We start from the raw sequence: 24,669 nt of genomic DNA on the forward strand, positions 1-24,669 counted from the left end.
CTGACTGATGTCTTGAGATGTTGCTTCAATATATCCACGTAATTTTCCTACCTCATGATCTACACTGCTCAAAAAAATAAAGGGAACACTTAAACAACACATCCTAGATCTGAATGAAATAAATAATCTTATGAAATACTTTTTTCTTTACATAGTTGAATGTGCTGACAACAAAATCACACAAAAATAATCAATGGAAATCCAATTTATCAACCCATGGAGGTCTGGATTTGGAGTCACACTCAAAATTAAAGTGGAAAACCACACCACAGGCGGATCCAACTTTGATGTAATGTCCTTAAAACAAGTCAAAATGAGGCTCAGTAGTGTGTGTGGCCTCCATGTGCCTGTATGACCTCCCTACAACGCCTGGGCATGCTCCTGATGAGGTGGCGGATGGTCTCCTGAGGGATCTCCTCCCAGACCTGGACTAAAGCATACGCCAACTCCTGGACAGTCTGTGGGGCAACGTGGCGTTGGTGGATTGAGCGAGACATGATGTCCCAGATGTGCTCAATTGGATTCAGGTCTGGGGAACGGGCGGGCCAGTCCATAGCATCAATGCCTTCCTCTTGCAGGAACTGCGGACACACTCCAGCCACATGAGGTCTAGCATTGTCTTGCATTAGGAGGAACCCAGGGCCAACCGCACCAGCATATGGTCTCACAAGGGGTCGGAGGATCTCATCTCGGTACCTAATGGCAGTCAGGCTACCTCTGGCGAGCACATGGAGGGCTGTGCGGCCCCCCAAAGAAATGCCACCCCACACCATGACTGACCCACCGCCAAACCGGTCATGCTGGAAGATGTTGCAGGCAGCAGAACGTTCTCCACGGCGTCTCCAGACTCTGTCACGTCTGTCACGTGTTCAGTGTGAACCTGCTTTCATCTGTGAAGAGCACAGGGCGCCAGTGGCGAATTTGCCAATCTTGGTGTTCTCTGGCAAATACCAAACGTCCTGCACGGTGTTGGGCTGTCAGGACAACCCCCACCTGTGGACGTCGGGCCCTCATACCACCCTCATGGAGTCTGTTTCTGACCGTTTGAGCAGACACATGCACATTTGTGGCCTGCTGGAGGTCATTTTGCAGGGCTCTGGCAGTGCTTCTCCTGCTCCTCCTTGCACAAAGGCGGAGGTAGCGGTCCTGCTGCTGGGTTGTTGCCCTCCTACGGCCTCCTCCACGTCTCCTGATGTACTGGCCTGTCTCCTGGTAGTGCCTCCATGCTCTGGGCACTACGCTGACAGACACAGCAAACATTCTTGCCACAGCTCGCATTGATGTGCCATCCTGGATGAGCTGCACTACCTGAGCCACTTGTGTGGGGTGTAGACTCCGTCTCATGCTACCACTAGAGTGAAAGCACCGCCAGCATTCAAAAGTGACCAAAACATCAGCCAGGAAGCATAGGAACTGAGAAGTGGTCTGTGGTCCCCACCTGCAGAACCACTCCTTTATTGGGGGTGTCTTGCTAATTGCCTATAATTTCCTGTTGTCTATTCCATTTGCACAACAGCATATGAAATTTCTAGTCAATCAGTGTTGTTTCCTAAGTGGACAGTTTGATTTCACAGAAGTGTGATTGACTTGGAGTTACATTGTGTTGTTTAAGTGTTCCCTTTATTTTTTTGAGCAGTATATATATATATATATATATATATAAGTAAACCAAATTCTAATTTCAATCAATTTCCTTATTTAAAAGCATTGAAGAGAATTGTAAATGGGGATTTCAGTGTACTTTCTGAATTGACTAATTTAAATGGAATTGACCCCAATGCTGATACACAGTAAAGACATGATGGGTACGTAGTAAAGCTATTTCAGTGTTGCATCAATGTCGGGGTCACTAGGTCAGGAAAAACTCAGGGCCCTGTTGATGCCTCAGAGCCACACACATTGCTCAGCCCGCCCTAATATGCACATGCACTGCTCATATTATGCTGATGTCCGAGCAGCCTACAGTGGTGAACTGTACCTGAATCTGACACATGATACTGTTGCTCTTACTATGCTTGTTCTCAGAAGCAGCTATGATAAAACTCTCCCAGCCTTGCCTTCTACTACTTCCTCCTTATCTCTGAGCAGAGTCCCCATTGGGAACACCCTTTTGCTCACACTCAACAACCGCCAGTGGCAACGTGCCAGTACCCAATGACTCATTTAATATACACTATAAAAATAAATGATATTAGGCTGAAGAAAATGCCAATCGGTTTACTTTAATAGGTAAGTCGTGTGTTGATAATAGTATATGAATGGCATCAACATTATCATCAAGTAACATACCCTACTGCACCTGTTTATAAGTATCATTACATGTAAATAAAATAATACTTTACCATTGTTCAAATCTTTGCCACTGTCCAAATGTGTTATGAAAGTCAATGAAAGTACAGTGCCTTCGGAAAGTATTCAGACCCCTTGACTTTTTCCACATTTTGTTACGTTACAGCCTTAGTCTAAAATTCAATCTACACACAATACCCCATAATGACAAGCAAAAACAGGTTTGTACAAATGTTGGTTAATTTCACTTTAAAAAAAAAAAACTGAAATATTACAGTATTCAGACCCTTTACTCAGTACTATGTTGGAGTACCTTTGGCAGCGATTACAGAATCGATTCTTCTTGGGTATGACGCTACAAGCTTCAGATGTAAATAAACATACACCTGTATTTGGTGGAGTTTATCCCATTCTTCTCTGCAGATCCTCTTAAGCTCTTTCAGGTTGGATGGGGGGCGTCACTGGACAGCTATTTTCAGGTCTTTCTAGAGATGTTCGATCGGGTTCTAGTCCGGGCTCTGCCTGGACCACTCAAGGACATTCAGAGACTTGTCCCGAAGCCACTCCTGCGTTGTCTTGGCTGTGTGCTTAGGGTCGTTGTCCTGTTGGAAGGTGAACCTTCGCCACAGTCTGAGGACCTGAGCGCTCTAGAGCAGGTTTTCATCAAGGATCTCTGTACTTTGGTCTATTCATCTTTCCCTCGATCCCGACTAGTCTCCCAGTCCCTGCCACTGAAAAACATCCCCACAGCATGATGCTGCTACCACCATGCTTCACCGTGGGGATGGTGCCAGGTTTCCTCCAGATGTGATGCTTGGCATTCAGGCCAAATAGTTCAATCTTGGTTTCATCAGACCCAGAGAATCTTGTTTCTCATGGTCTGAGAGTGTTTAGGTGTCTTTTGGCAAACTCCAAGCGGGCTGTTATGTGCCTTTTTACTGAGGGGTTGCTTCCGTCTGGCCACTCTACCATAAAGGCCTGATTGGTGGAGTGCTGCAGAGATGGTTGTCCTTCTGGAAGGTTCTCCCATCTAGAGCTCAGAACTCGATGACAGAACTCTAGAGCTCTGTCAGAGTTACCATCGGGTTCTCGGTCACCTCCCCACCTTCCCGATTTCTCAGTTTGGCCGAGCGGCTAGCTCTAGGAAGAGTCTTGGTGGTTCCAAACTTCTTCCATTTAAGAATGATGGAGGCCACTATGTTCACTATGACCTTCAGTGCTGCAGACATTTTTTGGTACCCTGCCCCAGATCTGTTCCTCTACACAATGCAGTCTTGGAGCTCTACAGACAATTCCTTCGACCTCATGGCTTGGTTTTTGCCCATGCACTGTCAACTGTGGGACCTTATATAGACAGGTGTGCCTTTCCAAAGCCTGTCTGATCAATTGAATATACCACAGGTGGATTCCAATCAAGTTGTAGAAATATCTCAAGGATGATCCATGGAAACAGTATGCACCTAAGCTCAATTTCTAATCTCATAGCAAAGTGCCTGAATACTTATGTAAATAAGGTATTTCTGTTTTTATTTTGAATAAAGCTGTAATAAAACAAAATGAGGGTAAAGTAATGGGGTCTGAATGCCTTCCGAAGGCACTGTATGTACTGTATTTGTAGTGGAAACAAGATAAGCATAGAGCTAAAGCATGAACAATTTACCCCAAAAAATATTTATCTACCCATTTTAATATAAAACAGTTAATTTACCTTAGAGCTGATCTGATTTCCACACATAAATGGCAGTAATACAATCAAGGCACAGCAGAGGACAGGGAGAGCTCTGCAGTGTTGATTTATGATTGTGAATGTGCACCAGATGGCAACATGATCATATTGTACAGCAATTCCACCAGGTAACATGAATACAAAGCCGGTGAGAGGTGGTTAGAATAGGATGTGGAGGCCAAATGTCTGTGTAATAGAGTCAGAGTCCTGAGTATGGGAATAAACAGTCTGTCCCACGTTTGGGTAAACAAGAAAGTTCATAGTCAACAAAGCATGCAGGAGTCATGAGGCAAATAGCAAAATGCACAAGAAAATGTTTTAATATATAACAACTTGGGGCTAGCCATTGTAAGGTCAAGGTCACTTTCCCCAACAGTGCGTGTGTGCTGGAGGCGAGTGAAAGCTCGGGAGAGAGGCGCGAGTGTGGTGGGGGTACCTGTACCAGACAGAGGGAGACGGGCCAGGACAGACAGTAAACAGATCACCAGGTGGAATCCAAGCAGCAGTGCAGCAGGCAACAGGAGTAGGTGTCATCCATTTGGGAGAAGCTTTTATTTCTGGAGGCAGATTTATTGTAGAAAATGTCAGTGGATGGCCTCTGAACAACGGGAGGTGGCTTCAAAGACCTCTGGATTTGGGTTGGGCAGGCGGAGTTAGTCGTGCCACTTGTTGGGCCCAAAGGCCTCGACTCCCCTCACCTCAGTGCTAATTGAAGTTGTATCTGGTCTGTCTTAGCAAGCCTGGCAGCCTTAACTCAGCATTCAGTCCCCACAAAGTAAAATATATCATTGTAAAGTACTTCATTTTTCTTCTTCTCAGGTTTCAAAATAGAATCAGACCAAACACTACTCACTCAGTTCCAGGTTGGATGGTGTCCTCAGGTCTCTGCTGCATAGCTTGAAAAAATAATTACCTTGGTAGCAGTAATCCCTCCAAGTAATTTTGTCCAAAATTAAGTTGTTGGTTTGCTGTTCTGATCTGGAGCAAAGACCACGCTGTGGAGGGTAGCATCCTTCATATGTCCCTGCCAAAAAATCCAAGTTTATCTAACTCCAAATCGATCCTTTTGTAAAAAACGTTGCGAGAGCTCACATGCAGCCATCTTTCTCTCTCTCCCTTCTCTCACTGCAGGAACATCCACCAGAGCTGTTGCCAGAGAATTGAATGTTAATTTCTCTACCATAAGCCACCTCCAACTCATTGGCTGGGCCTGGCTCCCCAGTGGGTGGACCAATGCCTTCCCAGGCCCAACCATGCCCAGTCATGTGTAATCCAGATTAGGGCCTAATAAATATTTCAATTGACTGACTTCCTTATATAAAACTGTAACTCAGTAAAATCTTTGAAATTGTTGCATTTATATTTTTTTATTTAACTGTACTTTATGGGATAAAAAAAGTAGTAAAAGTTATGTTTTCTCCATATCCCTTTTGCCATAGAAGTATGCATTGAGGGAAAAACCTGAAACTAACTATTGGAGGTTGTGATTTCAACACTTTACTGTACTAGAGGCACAATGAAAGGTTGATACAAGTTTGCATATACTCCTGAACCCAACAATCACTAAAGTAGCTTTGTAAAACCTCTCAAAACACCACATTATTTCAGTCTTTGTGCTACTTATCAGCATTTTTGTTTTCATTGCAAAGCATTCAGCGAATTTTCCTGATTATGCACCATGCTTCCCTGGAGATGTCATTCATATTGGTGATTGGGGACTGGGTTAAAGGTCCACTGCAGCCATTTTACCCTAATATCAAATCCCTTCTGGAAAACAATTAAGTAACTTACTGTGATGGGTGCACATTTTGGTTTTTGCCCAAGCAATACAGAGCTGATTCAAATAACCAACTCATCATCATCAAGCTTTGATTATTTGAATCAGCTGTGTATTGCTTGGGCAAAACACTAAAAGTGCACCTGGGGACAGGGTTTGAGAAACCCTGTTCTGGGTTGGGGAGGGGAAACTGTAAATTAGATGTTATTAACAGAGAGGTCTGGAACTCTTTAAAATCGGTCTATTAACTAATTCGCCGTATGGTGGAAACTACATCCCACAAAAACAGGCTGAAATTTCATGTAGTCTTTCCAAAAGGCTCTTACACTAAAAATGTATTATCATTTTCACAATTTTACAGTATTATTCCAACCTCGGGGTGGAAATATTATAAAACACAGGAATATCACATGACTGCACTGGGCCTTTATACAAAAATCTCTAAAATGATAGCACCTGTTTCCACTCCACCAAAAGTAATGCATGAACTGGGAAGACACCGGTACTACAAGTAACATTTCATTTGCATAATTTAAAAAAAGCTAAGCTCAATCCATTGTGCTCTAAGCCTACCATTGTACCATGGCATTACAATGCAGACTTAGACAATATGCCCTAATATTACAGACTTTATTCATTGTAGAAGTACAAAGAGTGAAACTGGTACATTTCAGAGACTTATTAAAAATACCAGAGATATAAAACATTTCCACCACATGTAAACATTATAGCTGTGTTTGTGGCTTTGCTTTACTTCAACTTGAAAATAAAACTATAAAACACTGTAGGAGTACAGTCAGTGTGGGGTTGGGGGGGGGGGGGGGGGCAGAGGAGGAGTCTAAGGAGTTGGTGTTTAAGGTAAGAGGCTGTAGCAGTTGTAGACGTACACACTCTCTTCAGCTTGCAATTTTTTCAATCTCATCCAGATCATCTGTGTCCAGCTTCTCAATTTTCTTATCTGTGGATGATGGGGAATAAGGATTAGGTCCTTCTAAAAGACTATTGTCTTATGGAGAGAAAAAAAGAATAATATGTTATATCTCAAAAGAAAATGGATGACTAGCTAAACTGGATAAATCTCTGCAGTGGACATAAGTCGTCTAAAGTTTTGTTCTTGGTTGATAATTCATTATTTCTGTATCATACAGCATGCAGAAATTAATATAGAGAAATATTGCACAACATAACATTTCCATCGTGACTTACTGAAGTGATCCTGGATCTTGTTGAGGACATTCATGCTGAACTTGCTGTCCACCATGTTGATGGCCAATCCCCTCTTCCCAAAACGACCTGTGCGGCCAATCCGGTGCAGGTACGTCTCATTGTCTGGGTTACCATCTCTGTCCACCGGCAGGTCGAAGTTTATCACCACGGAAACCTGCTCCACATCAATACCTGGAGGGAAGGTCAGAAAGACATGAGAATGGGTGGGTGGATGGACAGATCATTTGGCGCCGACTGATAAGGCTGCTGTGCTTCTAGGAAACTTTGCAGTATTCTTTTTTGTGTGTTATTTCTTATATTATTAGCCCAGATTTTTTTGTGTGTTATTTCTTACATTATTAGCCCAGATTTTTTTGTGTGTTATTTCTTACATTATTAGCCCAGATTTGTTTGTGTTATTACATACAGCCAGAAATAACTTTTGGATATCAGAGCAGCGGCAACTCACCAGAATTACGACCAGGAATTTGACTTTCCCAAATCAGATCCTTTGTTAGTATCCCCCAGGGCAATTGAACTGATTCCAGAAGCTGACCAAAAACACCGCCGGCAGAGGAGAGACACTCGGAGTGGACTTCGAGTCTGACTCAGGAGGTGCACACACCACCCACCACTTCAGAGTATATTACTCGCTAATGTTCATTCTCTGGATAATAAAGTTGAAGAGCTCAGGGCGTTCTGCAGTCAACACATTGACTGCAGAACTCAAGCTGTTAAAACACTCAACCGCTGCTACTCCAACTTCTGGGATGCCTACAAGGCCCGACCTCCCTTCGGAAAATCTGATCACGAGTCCATTTTGCTCCTCCCTTCCTATAGGCAGAAACTCAAAACAGGAAGTACCTGTGCTAAGGTCTATTCAACACTGGTCTGACCAATCGGAATCAACGCTTCAAGATTGTTTTGATTCCACGGACTGGGATATGTTCCGGGTAGCCTCTGAAAATAACATTGACGAATACACTGATACGGTGGGTGAGTTTATCAGGAAGTGTATAGGAGATGTAACCACTGTGACTATTAAAACCTACCCTAATCAGAAACCGTGGAAAGATGGCAGCATTCGGGCAAAACTGGAAGTGCGAACCATCGCATTAAACCATGGCAAGGTGACTGAATACAAACAGTGTAATTATTCCTTCCGTAAGGCAATCAAACAGGCAAAATGTCAGTATAGAGACAAAGTGGAGTCGCAATTCAACGGCTCAGACACGAGATCCCGACGTCTTGCTTCTGGACAAGCTAAACAACTTCGCCCGCTTTGAGAATAGCACAGTGCCACCGACGCGGCACACTACCAAGGACTGTGGGCTCTCCTCCGTGGCTGACGTGAGTAAGACTGGAATATGTTCCACGATTCTTTCGGTGGCATTGAGGATTACACCACGTAAGTCATTGGCTTCATCAATAAGTGCATCGATGACGTCGTCCCCACAGTGACCATACGTACATACCCTAAGCAGACACCATGGATTACAAGCAACATCCGCACTGAGCTAAAGGGTAGAGCTGATGCTTTCAAGGAGCGGGACTCTAACCCGGAAGCTTATAAGAAAACCTGCAATGCCCTTGACGAACCATCAAACAGGCAAAGCATCAATACAGGACAAAAATTTTATCGTACTACACCGGCTCCGACGCTCGTCGGATGTGGCAGGGCTTGCAAACTATTACAGACTACAAAGGGAAGCACAGCTGCGAGCTGCCCAGTGACACGAGCCTACCAAACGAGCTAAATTACTTCTATGCTCACTTCAAGGATAGCAACACTGAAGCATGCATGAGAGCTTAAGCTGTTCCGGATGACTGTGTGATCATGCTCTCCGTAGCCAAAGTGAGTAAGACCTTTAAACAGGACAAGATTCACAAGGCCAGATGGATCACCAGGACGTGTGCTCCGAGCATGCGCTGACCAACTGGCAAGTGTCTTCACTGACATTTTCAACCTGTTCCTGACCGAGTCTTTAATACCAACATGTTTCAAGCAGACCACCATAGTCCCTGTGCCCAAAAACACTACGGTAACCTGCCTAAATGACAACCGACCCGTAGCACTCACGTCTGTAGCCATGAAGTGCTTTGAAAGTCTGGTCATGGCTCACATCAACACCATTATCCCAGAAACACTAGACCCACTCCAATTTGCATACCGCCCCAACTGATGATGCAATCTCTATTGCACTCCACACTGCCCTTTCCCACCTGGACAAAAGGAACACCTACAATGAGGGAAAAAAGTATTTGATCCCCTGCCGATTTTGTACGTTTGCCCACTGACAAAGAAATGATCAGTCTATAATTGTAATGGTAGGTTTATTTGAACAGTAAGAGACAGAATAACAACAAAAATCCAGGAAAAAATTTTTGTAAAAAATGTTATAAATTGATTCGCATTTTTATGAGGGAAATAAGTATTTGACCCCCTCTGAATCAGAAAGATTTCTGGCTCCCAGGTGTCTTTTATACAGGTAGCGAGCTGAGATTAGAAGCACACTCTTCAAGGGAGTGCTCCTAATCTCAGCTTGTTACCTGTATAAAAGACACCTGTCCACAGAAACAATCAATCAATCAGATTCCAAACTCTCCACCATGGCCAAGACCAAAGAGCTCTCCAAGGATGTCAGGGACAAGATTGTAGACCTACACAAGGCTGGAATGGGCTACAAGACCATCGCCAAGCAGCTTGGTGAGAAGGTGACAACAGTTGGTGCGATTATTCGCAAATGGAAGAAACACAAAAGAACTGTCAATCTCCCTCGGCCTGGGGCTCCATGCAAGATCTCACCTCGTGGAGTTGCAATGATCATGAGAACGGTGAGGAATCAGCCCAGAACTACACGGGAAGATCTTGTCAATGATCAAGGCAGCTGGGACCATAGTCACCAAGAAAACAATTGGTAACACACTACGCCGTGAAGGCCTGAAATCCTGCAGCGCCCGCAAGGTCCCCCTGCTCAAGAAAGCACATATACATGCCCGTCTGAAGTTTGCCAATGAACATCTGAATGATTCAGAGGACAACTGGGTGAAAGTGTTGTGGTCAGATGAGACCAAAATGGAGCTCTTTGGCATCAACTCAACTCGCCATGTTTGGAGGAGGAGGAATGCTGCCTATGACCAAGAACACCATCCACCGTCAAACATGGAGGTGGAAACATTATGCTTTGGGGGTGTTTTTCTGCTAAGGGGACAGGACAACTTCACCGCATCAAAGGGACGATGGACGGGGCCATGTACCGTCAAATCTTGGGTGAGAACCTCGTTCCCATGGATGGGTATTCCAGCATGACATTGACCCAAAACACACGGCCAATGCAACAAAGGAGTGGCTCAAGAAGAAGCAAATTAAGGTCCTGGAGCAGCCTAGCCAGTCTCCAGACCTTAATCCCATAGAAAATCTGTGGAGGGAGCTGAAGGTTCGTGTTGCCAAACGTCAGCCTCGAAACCTTAATGACTTTGAGAAGATCTGCAAAGAGGAGTGGGATAAAATCCCTCCTGAGATGTGTGCAAACCTGGTGGCCAACTACAAGAAACATCTGACCTCTGATTGCCAACAAGGGTTTTGCCACCAAGTACTAAGTCATGTTTTGCAGAGGGGTCAAATACTTATTTCCCTCATTAAAATGCAAATAATTTTTTTAACATTTTTGACATGCGTTTTTCTGGATTTATTTTTGTTGTTATTCTATCTCTCACTGTTCAAATAAAACTACAATTTAAAATTATAGACTGATCATTTATTTGTCAGTGGGCAAACATACAAAATCAGCAGGGGATCAAATACTTTTTCCCCCTCACTGTATGTAAGCATGCAACACCATAGCGCCCTCAAAGCTCATCACTAAGATAAGGATCCTGGGACTAAACACCTCCCTCTGCACCTGGATCCTGGACTTCCTGACGGGCCGCCCCCCCAGGTGGTAAGGGTAGATAACAACACATCCACCATGCTGATCCTCAACACAGGGGCCCCTCAGGGGTGTGTGCTCAGTCCTCTCCTGTACTCCCTGTTCACCCATGACTGCATGGCCAGACAACTCCAACACCATCATTAAGTTTGTGAATGACAACAGTGGTAGGTCTGATCACAGACAACAATGAGACAGCCTATAGGGAGGTCAGAGACCTGGTCATGTGGTGCCAGGACAACAACCTCTCCCTCAACGTGATTGGAGACAAACGAGATGATTGTGTACTACAGGAAAAGGAGGACCAAGCATGCCCCCATTTTCATCGACAGGGCTGTAGTGGAACAGGTTGAGAGCTTCAAGTTCCTTGGTGTCCACGTCATCAACAAATTATCATGGTCCAATTACACCAAGACAGTCGTTAAGAGGGACCGACAAAGCCTATTTCCCCCTCAGGAGACTAAAAAGATTTGGCATGGGTCCTCAGATCTTCAAAAAGGGTCTACAGCTGCACCATCGAGAGCATCCTGACCGGTTGCATCACAGCCTGGTATGGCAACTGCTCGGCCTCCGACCGCAAAGAGGGTAGTGCGTACGGGACAGTACATTACTGGTGCCAAGCTTCCTGCCATCCAGGACCTCTATAGCAGGCCAGGCAGCAGGCTGTTAGCCAGCAGGCTGTTAGCCAGCCTGCCAGCTTAGTGGAGTCTGCCACTAGCACAGTCAGTGTAGTCAGCTCAGCTATCCCCATTGAGACCGTGTCTGTGCCTCGACCTAGGTTGGGCAAAACTAAACATGGCGGTGTTCGCCTTAGCAATCTCACTAGAATAAAGACCTTCTCCATTCCTGCCATTATTGAAAGAGATCGTGATACCTCACATCTCAAAATAGGACTACTTAATGTTAGATCCCTCACTTCCAAGGCAGTTATAGTCAATGAACTAATCACTGATCATAATCTTGATGTGATTGGCCTGACTGAAACATGGCTTAAGCCTGATGAATGTTAAGAGGCCTCACCTCCTGGTTACACTAGTGACCATATCCCTCGCGCATCCCGCAAAAGGCGGAGGTGTTGCTAACATTTACGATAGCAAATTTCAATTTACAAAAAAACATTTTCGTCTTTTGAGCTTCTAGTTATGAAATCTATGCAGCCTACCCAATCACTTTTTATAACTACTGTTTACAGGCGTCCTGGGCCATATACAGCGTTCCTCACTGAGTTCCCTGAATTCCTATCGGACCTTGTAGTCATAGCAGATAATATTCTCGTTTTTGGTGACTTTAACATTTACATGGAAAAGTCCACAGACCCACTCCAAAAGGATTTCGGAGCCATCATCGACTCAGTGGGTTTTGTCCAACATGTCTCCGGACCTACTCACTGCCACAGTCATAGTCTGGACCTAGTTTTGTCCCATGGAATAAATGTTGTCGATCTTAATATTTTTCCTCATAATCCAGGACTATCGGACCACCATTTTATTACGTTTGCATTCGCAACAAATAATCTGCTCAGACCCCAACCAAGGAGTATCAAAAGTCGTGCTATAAATTCTCAGACAACCAAAATATTCCTTGATGCCCTTCCAGACTCCCTCTGCCTACCCAAGGACGTCAGAGGACAAAAATCAGTTAACCACCTAACTGAAGAACTCAATTTAACCTTGCGCAATACCCTAGATGCAGTTGCACCCCTAAAAACATTTGTCATAAGAAACTAGCTCCCTGGTATACAGAAAATAACCGAGCTCTGAAGCAAGCTTCCAGAAAATTGTAACGGAAATGGCGCCACACCAAACTGGAAGTCTTCCGACTAGCTTGGAAAGACAGTACCGAGGAGCCCTCACTGCTGCTCGATCATCCTATTTTTCCAACCTAATTGAGGAAAATAAGAAAAATCCGAAATTTCTTTTTGATACTGTCGCAAAGCTAACTAAAAAGCAGCATTCCCCAAGAGAGGATGGCTTTCACTTCAGCAGAAATACATTTATGAACTTCTTTGAGGAAAAGATCATGATCATCAGAAAGCAAATTACGGACTCCTCTTTAAATCTGCGTATTCCTCCAAAGCTCAGTTGTCCTGAGTCTGCAGAACTCTGTCAGGACCTAGGATCAAGGGAGACGCTGAAGTGTTTTAGTACTATATCTCTTGACAGAACGATGAAAATAATCATGGCCTCCAAACCCTCAAGCTGCATACTGGACCCTATTCCAACTAAACTACTGAAAGAGCTGCTTCCTATGCTTGGCCCTCCTATGTTGAACATAATAAAACGTCTCTATCCGCTGGATGTGTACCAAACTCACTAAAAGTGGCAGTAATAAAGCCTCTCTTGAAAAAGCCAAACCTTGACCAAGAAAATATATTTTTTTAAACTATCGGCCTATATTGAATCTCCCATTCCTCTCAATTTTTTGGGGAAAAAGCTGTTGCGCAGCAACTCACTACCTTCCTGAAGACAATGTATACAAAATGCTTCAGTCTGGTTTTAGACCCAATCATAGCACTGAGACTGCACTTATGAAGGTGGTAAATTACCTTTTAATGGCGTCAGACCGAGGCTCTGCATCTGTCCTCGTGCTCCTAGACCTTAGTGCTGCTTTTGATACCATCGATCACCACATTCTTTTGGAGAGATTGGAAACCTAAATTGGTCTACACGGACAAGTTCTGGCCTGGTTTAGATCTTATCTGTCAGAAAGATATCAGTTTGTCTCTGAATGGTTTGTCCTCTGACAAATCAACTGTACATTTCGGTGTTCCTCAAGGTTCCGTTTTAGGACCACTATTGTTTTCACTATATATTTTACCTCTTGGGGATGGCATTCGAAAATATAATGTTAGCTTTCACTGCTATGCATATGACACACAGCTGTACATTTCAATGAAACATGGTGAAGCCCCAAAATTGCCCTCGCTGGAAGCCTGTGTTTCAGACATAAGGAAGTGGATGGCTGCGAACTTTGCTGCTCCAGTTTCAACTGTTCTGCCTGCGGCTATGGAACCCTGACCTGTTCACCGGACGTGCTACCTGTCCCAGACCTGCTGTTTTCAACTCTCTAGAGACAGCAGGAGCGGTAGAGATACTCTCAATGATCGGCTATGAAAAGCCAACTGACATTTACTCCTGAGGTGCTGACCTGTTGCACCCTCGACAACTACTGTGATTATTATTATTATTATTATTATTATTATTTGACCATGCTGGTCATTTATGAACATTTGAACATCTTGGCCATGTTCTGTTATAATCTCCACCCGGCACAGCCAGAAAAGGACTGGCCACCCCTCATAGCCTGGTTCATCTCTAGGTTTCTTCCTATCTTTTGGCCTTTCTAGGAAGTTTTTCCTAGCCACCGTGCTTCTACACCTGCATTGCTTGCTGTTTGGGGTTTTAGGCTGGGTTTCTGTACAGCACTTTGAGATATCAGCTGATGTAAGAAGGGCTATATAAATAAATTAGATTTGATTCATACCAGGCAGTGTCAGAGGAAGGCCCTATTATGTGAAAGACTCCAGCCACCCTAGTCATAGACTGTTCTCTCCGCACGGCAAGCGGTACCGGAGCGCCAAGTCTCGGTCCAACAGCTTCTACACCCAAGCCATAAGACTCCTGAACAGCTAATCAAAGGGCTACCCAGACCCCTCTTTTACACTGCTGCTACTCTCTGTTTATAATCTATGCATAGTCACTTTAACTCTACCGACATGTATATATTACCTCAACTAACCGGTGCCCCCGCACATTGACTCTGTACCGGTACCCCCTGTATATAGCCTCACTTGTTATTTTACTGCTGCCTTTAAATTATTTGTAACTTTATTTTCTATTTTTTACTTATCACTTAGTTTTTTATTAACTTCTTAAAGCATTGTTGTTTAAGGGCTTGTAAGTAAGCATTTCACTGTTGTATTCAGTTGCATAAAATTTGATTTAAACACACATGTATGTGACACAATTTGATTTGAACATTTAAAAAAAAGGTAGTGTACACAATAGTTTTCCAAGTAGAGATAGACCTGTGTAATGAATCAGTCTACTACAGCCATGTGCAGGGGTCAGAGTTGCTCTCGTATGATTACCTTAACTGAAAGTCTTTCTCTAAAAGAGCTCTCAGGTCTATGTTTTCTGATGCATGTCTGTATTGTCCCTGAGTGAGTCCTATACCGTAGACAATTTCCACTGGGGTCAATACAGATCATTCAAGTCGGTTAAATGCATTCAAAGCTCCCGTTAGTATGGTTGGTGGAGTTACCTCTGGCGCAGACGTTGGTGGTGACCAGGACCTTCTCCTTTCCTTCTCTGAAGCGGTCGATGACAGCAGCTCTCTGCTCCACCTGCATCTCCCCACTGAGCAGCGCCACCTGGTGGCCCTCCCGGGACAGCTCACCTGCCAGCCAGCCCGCCGTCTTCCTTGTCTGAGGGAGAAGGTGGGACAGAGAAGGGGGATAAAGTATACTGAGAGGAACACCACATACCAAATCAACCCCCTACCCACTTGAAACCGCTCCCCTAGCCCCATGTGTAGATCGGAGATGATCAAATAGGTGTAAGCAATATGGTAATACTGCTTACATTATTAAAAAATGTTCAGATTTAAAGCTTGGCAGTTGGGATTGAAAATGTCCTGATATTCCACATCTCTTATCTGAGAATAAATAAAATATATTGTGTGTGTTTGAGATCGACTACACTGCAGACAGACATCTATAAATCACCTTGCTTCCCAAATAACTACTCATTATGTGATCGTGATTCTGCACCTGCAAACATCCAGATTACTCGCCCCGAATAACTCCTCTAACTCACATGACAGAAGATCATGGCCTGAGCAATGGTGATGGCCCCGTAGATGTTGCAGAGGGCCATGAACTTCTCCTCTTTGCTGTTACAGAGGACGTAGTACTGCTTGATGGTGTCCAGCGTCTCTTCCTCCCGTTTCAGCTTGACGATGTTGGGGTCTGGGACGATGCGCTGGGCAAAGTTCCACACAGTCTCCTCAAACGTGGCAGAGAACAGGAGCATCTGACACTGTTTGGGTAGCATCCTAAAACACAGAGCGAGAGAGGGGGGGGGAAATGGGTCAGTGTGGTGTGGTTTTTAGGCAATATCCTTAAACACAGAGGGGATCTGTGTGTGTGCGTGCGCATGTGTACCTTTGAATGCGTATGCTCTGGTCCTGGTGTCCCTGTGTAGCAATCATGACATCAGCCTCATCCAGGACAAACACTTTAATCTTCTTGGGGTCGATGAATTTAAACTTCAGACACCAGTCCAACATGGTGCCTGGCGTCCCAATCACTACCTGCTCCTGGAGCTGCGTACCTCTCTGCACTGTGGGGAGAGGAAGAGAGATCACCCTTCTCTCACTATAGTGCTAACCCAAACCAAACTGTGGGTCTGATATTTAGGTGAGACTTGCGAAGCAAAAGTCCCGACTTTAGCTGTTCGTCATACTACTTCTTATTCTTCTTCAGCTGGCTACTCCTCTTACACCGTTTAAGCTAGAAACGCCATTCTAACGTTACACATTATAATCTGGGTTAGGTTGCGTGCAACTTGCTTACAACTTTTTGATTTGCACGCATCTTTCATACATCATTTGCATACATCTTTGCATATATCTTTCATCATTTGGCTTTCTTTTGGTCCATCCATTCACTTTAATGGGACTTTTTTTTCAACACTCTAAAGCAGGGGTACTCAACTACTCTTTGAGAAGGTCCAGGTTGACATCATCCTTTAATCGTCACTGTGGTACAGCGTAGTAAGACAGTTGTCGACTTGTTATGTAAAATGTACATTAAATGAGACTAAGAATTTGAATTAATTACAACTTTCTTTTGAATGTAAACGTGCAACATTGCTGAAGAATAAAAGTGGTTGCATAATTGTTTATGCAAAAAGTGTACTGTGAACCATTGTACATGGGCCTTGAATTAAAAACACTAAAATAAAATAAACTGCATGTGTTCTGGAGAAGAAAGGAGAGTTGAACAGAAATAATCATCTTAATGCACAGAACGTCACTATGGACCATGCAATATTCATGTAGAAGTCAATCTGGGCCTTTCCATTGCATCAGTGAGAGAAATTACACTCCGTCTCCTGCCAATGCTTTGAACATTTGCACAAAAGTGTGAGAGCAACTCAGACACTGGAGAAGGTGTTCATTGGTGAGCTTGGTGCGGTATTTGTTTTTAAAAGAAGTTCATTGTGGATAAGACTGATTCACAGCCGTATGTGGAGCCAAACATGGTCAGGATGTATAGTGCCAGTTTCTTGAGAACAGGGACATCAGCTGCAGGCAGCAGCTTTCCCCAGAAAGTTACAAAGTCAAATCACCAGCCTGCTCCTTCAAAGCCACTTTTTCTTGCAGCTCAATCAACTACATTTGCAGTGATGCAACATCTACCAAATCTGAAGAACTGTTTCGCTTCTTCTGACAACTGTCATATTTGTGACCAAGAAGTGGTTCTGGATGAGCAGCGGCAGCTCTCTTCCAATAGTGAAGTCATCAAAGTGAGCCATGAAGTTATCCATCAGCTTCTGGATGAAATCAACATGGTTGGAAACAGCTTTGTCCCCCTGCATTTACACCAGATTTGGGAAGTGGACAAGTTCTCCCTGGAGATCATTCTTGAAAAGCTCCAATTTCTTCTGGAAAGCCCGGACTGCTGTTATATCATACGCTGTGTTGTTCCATCCCTGCAGATTAACATTCAGTTGATTAAAGGTGTGATGTAATGTCTGTCAAAAATGCAACGGTTTCTATCTTCTCATCTTCCAAAAACTCAGAAAACAGTTTCCTGGTCAATCTATTGCTCTGAGTAAAACAAAAGCTTTGATTTCCTTCCCAAATGGCCCACAAGCGTTCCAAAACCCTGCCGTTGCTGAGCCATCTGACATTGTGCAGTAGTAAGTCCTCAAAACTGGCATTGGCCCATGTCAGAATGCCTCGCAGCAGTTGATGTTTCTCTCAAAAAGTTGATCAGTTTAATCATCGTTGTCATGACCTCAGAATATTATTATTTTCCCAGACTGGCACATAGGACAGATTGATGGACGATGCAGTGATATGTCAGGTCAGGGTGGTCCTATATCAAATGTGCAACCCGTCCCCTCATTCTTCCTGTCATGGCTGGAGCGTCATCTGTGGTGATGGAGACCACGGACTTCAGATCTATCCCCCTTTTTGTCATTAAACCCTTTGATGGCCTCATGGAGATCCTCTCCCCGTGTCTGTGCTTCTAGATTTGTTAAGCCCAACAGCTCCTCACAGAATTCCTTCTTTGTTTGGTTATGAAATCTAACAAACACCAGAAGCTGGGCATAATCAGTGTCGTCTGTTGATTTATCCACAGCTAATGAAATGCATGGTGCATTCTGAATGGCCTCATCAAGTTGTGAAGTTAAATCTTCAGCTAATATTTCAGTTCTCCTCATTGTTGTGGAATCTGACAGTGGGATCTGTTTTGATCTTTTCCCTGAGCTCATCTTTTCGTTTACCTTCAAGCAAGGTGTCAGCAACTTTACACGCATTATTTTATCATCTCAGCGTCTGAACATGTTTGTTTTTTGGTGTTTTCCCAAAACCCAAGCTATCCTCAGTGAAAACTCCATTGCACATTGTCGGGCTGTCAGGGAACTGACAAGGACTTTGGTGAACATCTCATATTGGGATTTGAGTTGGTTAATCTGGTTTGTTCTCACCTCCGTGTTCAGGGGATACATCTGATCCAATTTACTATGTCTGGTGTCATAACGGCACTGAACATTGGGACTATTCACAAGAGCTAAGGACTCACTGCATATCAGGCACATATGTGCTAGTTTTGTGCTAGTTGCGGGGAGAATGAATACATGCTGTTCCATTCAATTGTCTTTGAAAATACGGTTTTCAGGGTCAACCTTTATTTTCACAAGCTATTTTAACAAAGATACTGGTAACTAAGTTCCTTCCATCTGTGATATTAACAGTTGAACCACGGTCAAATCTTTGTTTCTTTCTGCCTGCTTGTTCCGCAGAGGATATTTGGATTGATGTGATTGCGTAAGACGCGGTTTCTTGTATCTGCATATAACCACGCGATTGGATTAGACTTGGCACTAGTAGTAGGTGGCCGTTGCTTCGAGAGAGAGCAAGAAAGAGAGGTTGCGGAGTTAAAGAGTGCTGCGCCTGGTAGATTTTTTTTAATATATTTTTTTAAAGCCGTCTAAAAATAATTTATTGACTTTATGTAACAAAATGCGATGTGGTCCGGTCCGGATTGACCCTTCTCTGGGCCCGGACCCAGATCGCAGTCCACCAGTTGAGTTTGGCTCTTCTAAAACTTCCCATTGTGACATCATCACTAACATACACTGTAAACAATGTCATTTATGACACATCAGCTACATTGACCACTTTGCAATCAATTTAGACAAAAAGTTAAAGCAAATGAAACCTTCCTATATTTCTCTGCTATACAAATCTGAAATATTAACAGAATTATCAAATACCAACAACATTTTATCTAACTTTTTATAAACAACACCTTTGACCCCCCCCCTTCGTATATTTCTTTCAAATCTGTTTGCAGAACAAAAATATATCAGCTACGGATCTAACGATACATCTGTTTTAGTAACTGCATTAACACATACATTTCCAAAACAACTACTGTCAGACAAAAACTTAAAGAGTATGAAATCTTCATATAGTGCTATTCAAATCTGGTTTGAACAAAAAATATATTCTACCAATAATAAAAAGTTAGCTGTTTGTAGGAGTTTAGAGTGACAAAAAAAAGCTAGCTAACTGCTCTCTTATGTCTCATCATTATGCAGCCCAAACAGAGCTGTTGCTATGGATACTCACACAAACTTAGAGGGTGTGACATCTTGGTCTATTTCTGTGCCATTAAAATCTGGAACAGAATCTAGAACATAATTATTCGACCAATAACAGCTGTTTGTCAGAGTTTAGAGTGACGGAAAGCAGTTAGCTAACCAACACCTCTCTCATGTCGCTTCATTGAGTAAAGCAAATTGCACCGTTGCTATGGATATCAATGCATTTCGGTTGGCAAAATGGTCCGTACACTAGAAAAAAATATATACAATTCTCGACCTCTCCTCTTTCACCATCAACTCCAAACCAACGCTGAGACGTTCAGACTGACTTTACTTAGATTGCTTGTCAAAAGATTTTTGATACTATATACACTTTAACTAAAACCATTTCAAAACTGCATAAATTAACCTGGATTTTTATATTATACTAGCATTTTGCAACCTTTTTTAAGAGACAGCAAAGGACTAAGTAATAGGACTTACGTTTGTTTCCTCTGATGCCGTAGACTAGTTTGACCTCTGAGTAGTACTTCCCCATCTGCTCAATGACCTTCCCTGTCTGTAGGGCCAGCTCATAAGTGGGAGACACACACAGACACTAGGGGAGAGGAGAGAGTAAGGTGTTAGATAAAAGTGCTATTAAACATCTCACCTACTAATGCCCAAAGTACGCCACTATAAACAATGGAGACACACCCATGCAGTCTTGCCCCTTTACACCTGGGTCATGTTCATTAGGTACGTTTGGACGTACTACCTGTAACTGTGTGTCCTAATGAATATGTCTGGGTCTGGGTTGAGAGGTCAGACTCACCTGAGGAAACTTGTTGTTGGGGTCGACGTGACTTAGCATGGCCAGGACGAAAGCAGCCGTCTTCCCTGTCCCTGACTGTGACTGGGCTATCAGGTTCTGCGGGCTGGCAGCCGCGAGAGCACAGGACAGATCAACAAAAAGAGTAGTCGCCAGAAGAGAGAGAGAGAGCTTAACGATCGTTTAACGGACATGCAGAGAAGTTAAATGAAAATGTATTAAATGGGGAAGTGCAAGATAGAGTGTGGGAGGTAGACTCTTGGTAGTGATCTCGTGTTTTAACTCAAATCCAGATGAAGCTCTCTGTAAACTCACGGTTCTGCGAGCATCAAGGGTAAAGCGTTCTCTTGGATTTTGGAGGGGCGGTTGAAGCCCATGGCGTATACTCCCTGAAGCAGCTGAGGTTTACTGTGAGGACGGGAAGGTGGGAAAGGACACAGTGGGTATTAAAGGCCGAGTGCAGTCAAAAACATGATTTTCTTTTGTTTTATATATTTCCTCACTATGTATGAGGTTGGAATAATTCTGTGAAATTGTGAAAATGCAGGGTTTGAAAACCCTGCTTGAAATTTCAGCCTGTTTTAGTGGGATGTAGTTTTCGTAAAACTTCAACTTCGATATGGAGTCAACACAAAAGTGTAAGTAAAAACGAATGTAAATAAGTTAGAAATTGTGCTACTAATGCACAAACAAGTCTCGTAAAAGTAATGATGTTTTTGTTAGGTTAGCTTTTGGAAATTGTAGAAATAAAACATTTTCCTTCTTCAGAAGTAGCTAGGCAGGCTAACGTTAGTTAGCTAATTAATTTGCTAGCTATCACACAGTAAGCGTATATTAATAATTCGATAGTTAATATAAGTAGACATGCAATCATAATTGACCGTAGCGCATATAAAAGCACCTACAAGCTACCGGTAGCTGAAAACACAATTGTCGCGGGACGAACGAGTGACGAATTTCCAGGAAGGGCGATCCATTTAAAATTAATTCCTTCCTCCCTCCCTCGCCCCAAGCCCTGCAAGTGTAAACTCGTCAGACGTCATGATACGTCATCAGAAGTGTCCACTTAATTTGAGGGCTGAGGGTAGAGGGTGTACCTGTTAAGTGTTTGGAATGCAGCCAATGAGTTTCAAACCTAGTTCAGGTTACATATCCCTCCATTATGCCCCTCCCTCAGACCGCTCAAAGACAGTCTTAAAGTTCTAAAGTTATTGCTTGAGAAATTGCTCATTGCTAAGGAGATATTTGCTTATTTTTTACAATTTTAATTGAAAACAGTCACAGTAAGGTACTTAATTGGTACCCAGAAATGATTTGATAGAGATAAAAATAAAAAATAAATGGCTGCATTGGCGCTTTAAAGAGAGAAAAGGAGACAGGGCACCATGGAAAAAAACACATTCATAACACATTGGTTGTGTTCAATAAGACTCGCAACTGAAAATGTTTTAAAATATTTTTGCAACAGAGAGCAAAAAATATATATTTTTGGAGGGGGACAAGTTCATTTCAGGTATTCCGTGCCCGTTTCAGTCTGTTTCCTTCCATTTGATGCCTAATAATCCCGACCCCCTGTATGTGCACTCTTGACCGTCTATAGCTGGACAGTTTGTAGCATTACTTACAGCCGCAGCTCCTCAAATGATTTTACGGAGTAGAGTGGAGAGTTAGGATCCCGCTGAAGGACCTCTACTTGATTGGTTGTGTTCACTAGATTACTGCGTATCAACTTATTCAACAACGACTGTGCCGCCTTGTCATCTAAGGAACATAAAATACACCAGAAGAGATGTCAGTTTGGACATGCTGTTACAAGTTGAAGAATGTAGCAGTACTTTGACAACATTGAACATTTCCATGAATATCTGGTCATTGAAGGCAACCCAGGCTTTCTGTCAAAGTAAGCTTAAGCATACTATAAATAAGTAACAGTATTCTGTGAGGCCAAGCTGTAATGGTCTGTTGTCTTTTGTCTTGGTTGTGCCCACCTTTGTCGTCTTCCTCCTCCGTTTTGTTTCCCTCGCCTCCTTCCATCTTTGCAGGCGTTGATGCACTTGCTGCTGCTGCGGTTGTTGTTGCGGTGCTTGCGGTGCCTGTGTGGGTTCAATATGTTACTTGTTAGCTTGTATTCTCAGGACAAAGTATACGTTTTAAAAGAAATGTGTTTATAGACCTAAGAGGCTGAGAACTTGTCTTACCATTTTCCTCAAGCTTGTCTTTGATTTGCAGGCTACCAATCTAGGAAACAAAAACCTTGACTGTTTTTTTAGGTAGGTGCAGGAATTTTGATTATGTCGTTACTTGTCATTTTCAGGTGCACACTTAAAATTACGAACAAAGACTGATTGCTGGCTTTGCCTTAGTTCTCGAGAACCCATTGGAGTCATGAGAGGGGCTAACTTTGACTCAAGACAACTGACAGCCTAGTGCACTGACAGGTCGATGAGTGGGGTGAACGTCAACCCACTATTCACACACGCATGCCCGGCCACTTTAGGAATGTTCAGCTCCCTGGACAGATGGCATGCTCATGAACATGTCGAGAGAAGCAATAACTGAAATCCAATACGAAATCAAAGTGTGTAATAAGCGTAATGTCATGCATTGCCATCAGAACAACCACTTGTTACTAGTTGATCTGGCTAGTCAAGTCAGAATGTTAGCTCACTTGGTTAACTAGCTAGCGTTAGTCGTCATGATGTTGATCGGTTTTTTAGGATTGAGGGAGTCGGGAGTCATGCATACAATGTTCATTGCTTACAATACATTTAGGTAAGTTGCCATGATGGATAAACAGAGGACGCAGTAGCCAGATGCATAAGGCACACGGACTAACATTTCGTCAAAAGCGCAGTTGGGCTAGTGCTTTACCGATTCCGCCGCGGCTTCTTGTTCGTCCACAGCCTGGGCCCAGGAGTCCGTTGCCATGATGTCAGCTGTTGTTCAGTCACCCTCGTGCTCTCCTCACCACCGGATTCCCTCTAGTTTCGACACCGAACAGACAACCGAGCTAGGAAAGTGTTTCCAAAGTGTGAAAAATAAACTAGTTGTACAACGACGTGACGGGATTCGGCTCCAGATGGTTTCCACTAGTTACTACAGCCACAAAGTCAACATCGATTTTTGGTCTAAATTCACGGTTAGGTTTAAAATCAAATTTTAAGAGTATTTGAAGAAATAGGCGGGTTGTATGACTTTGTGTCAGGGGGTAACTAGTGAGGACCGCTCTGGAATGCACCTGTACGTCCGTAAAAAGGTCTGGATGGAGAATGAGACAAGAGCGAGCAAAATAGTTCCTCCCAACACCCAACTGGAACAAGAAAAGTGCATTCAAAACTCTCTAATTCTATGTTGTGCATTTACAAAAAAATCGCCCTTTCTGGATAATATTATTGTATTTCCGACGGAGTTTTACACATTTTCTCAATAATTGCCGATGCGTTCAATAATTTATCTGCCGTAAAATATTTCTCACAATATGAAATACTTTACTCAGCCTTTAGATGTCGCCCTAAACGTCCTGTCTTGGAAAACTGGCATAGTGGTTGCATTCAAGTAATTTCATAGATTTTAGGGAACAGTTTGCAACTATTTGCAATGAAGATGAAGACTTCGGCAGTAGGAATCCATTCATAGCTCAGGTAATGGCTGTGTTCAGTTATTTATAGACAGTCTATGGAATTGTGTTCTGAATTTACTCTTGTCACATCGCTGGATGCAGGCAAGCCCAAAGCCCTGACCCACAGAAGCACAGGGCACCTAAAGACCCAGTTCTCTGTCTGTCTGTCTGTCTGTCTGTCTGTCTGTCTGTCTGTCTGTCTGTCTGTCTGTCTGTCTGTCTGTCTGTCTGTCTGTCTGTCTGTCTGTCTGTCTGTCTGTCTGTCTGTCTGTCTGTCTGTCACATTCACTCACTCACTCACTCACTCACTCACTCACTCACTCACTCACTCACTCACTCACTCACTCACTCACTCACTCACTCTCTTTCTCTCTATGTGCATCTGTTTGTGTGTCCAGCTGCATTGTCCAGACACAGCATTGATTAAACCCACAGAGAGCCAGAGGTCACCTCTCTGAAGCTTGACTTC

General features: G+C 43.4%; 1 protein-coding gene across 1 annotated transcript; it reads right to left on the reverse strand.

Annotated features, from left to right (window-relative positions):
• Window positions 1–5,496: 5,496 nt before the first annotated feature.
• On the reverse strand, window positions 5,497–23,856 carry LOC106582679 (ATP-dependent RNA helicase DDX19A). Its single transcript, XM_014165975.2, has 12 exons — window positions 23,453–23,856; window positions 22,780–22,819; window positions 22,570–22,674; window positions 22,207–22,342; window positions 20,897–20,989; window positions 20,585–20,687; window positions 20,254–20,368; window positions 16,092–16,269; window positions 15,745–15,982; window positions 15,191–15,353; window positions 6,999–7,190; window positions 5,497–6,750 (listed from the first exon to the last, which is right to left on the reverse strand). The coding sequence occupies exons 1-12, from the start codon at window positions 23,507–23,509 to the stop codon at window positions 6,689–6,691; spliced, it is 1,482 nt and encodes a 493-aa protein (XP_014021450.2). The 5' UTR covers window positions 23,510–23,856; the 3' UTR covers window positions 5,497–6,688.
• Between the last annotated feature and the right edge of the window lie 813 nt (window positions 23,857–24,669).

The sequence above is a fragment of the Salmo salar genome, chromosome ssa22, assembly GCF_905237065.1.
Source record: "Salmo salar chromosome ssa22, Ssal_v3.1, whole genome shotgun sequence".
Taxonomy (NCBI): domain Eukaryota; kingdom Metazoa; phylum Chordata; class Actinopteri; order Salmoniformes; family Salmonidae; genus Salmo; species Salmo salar.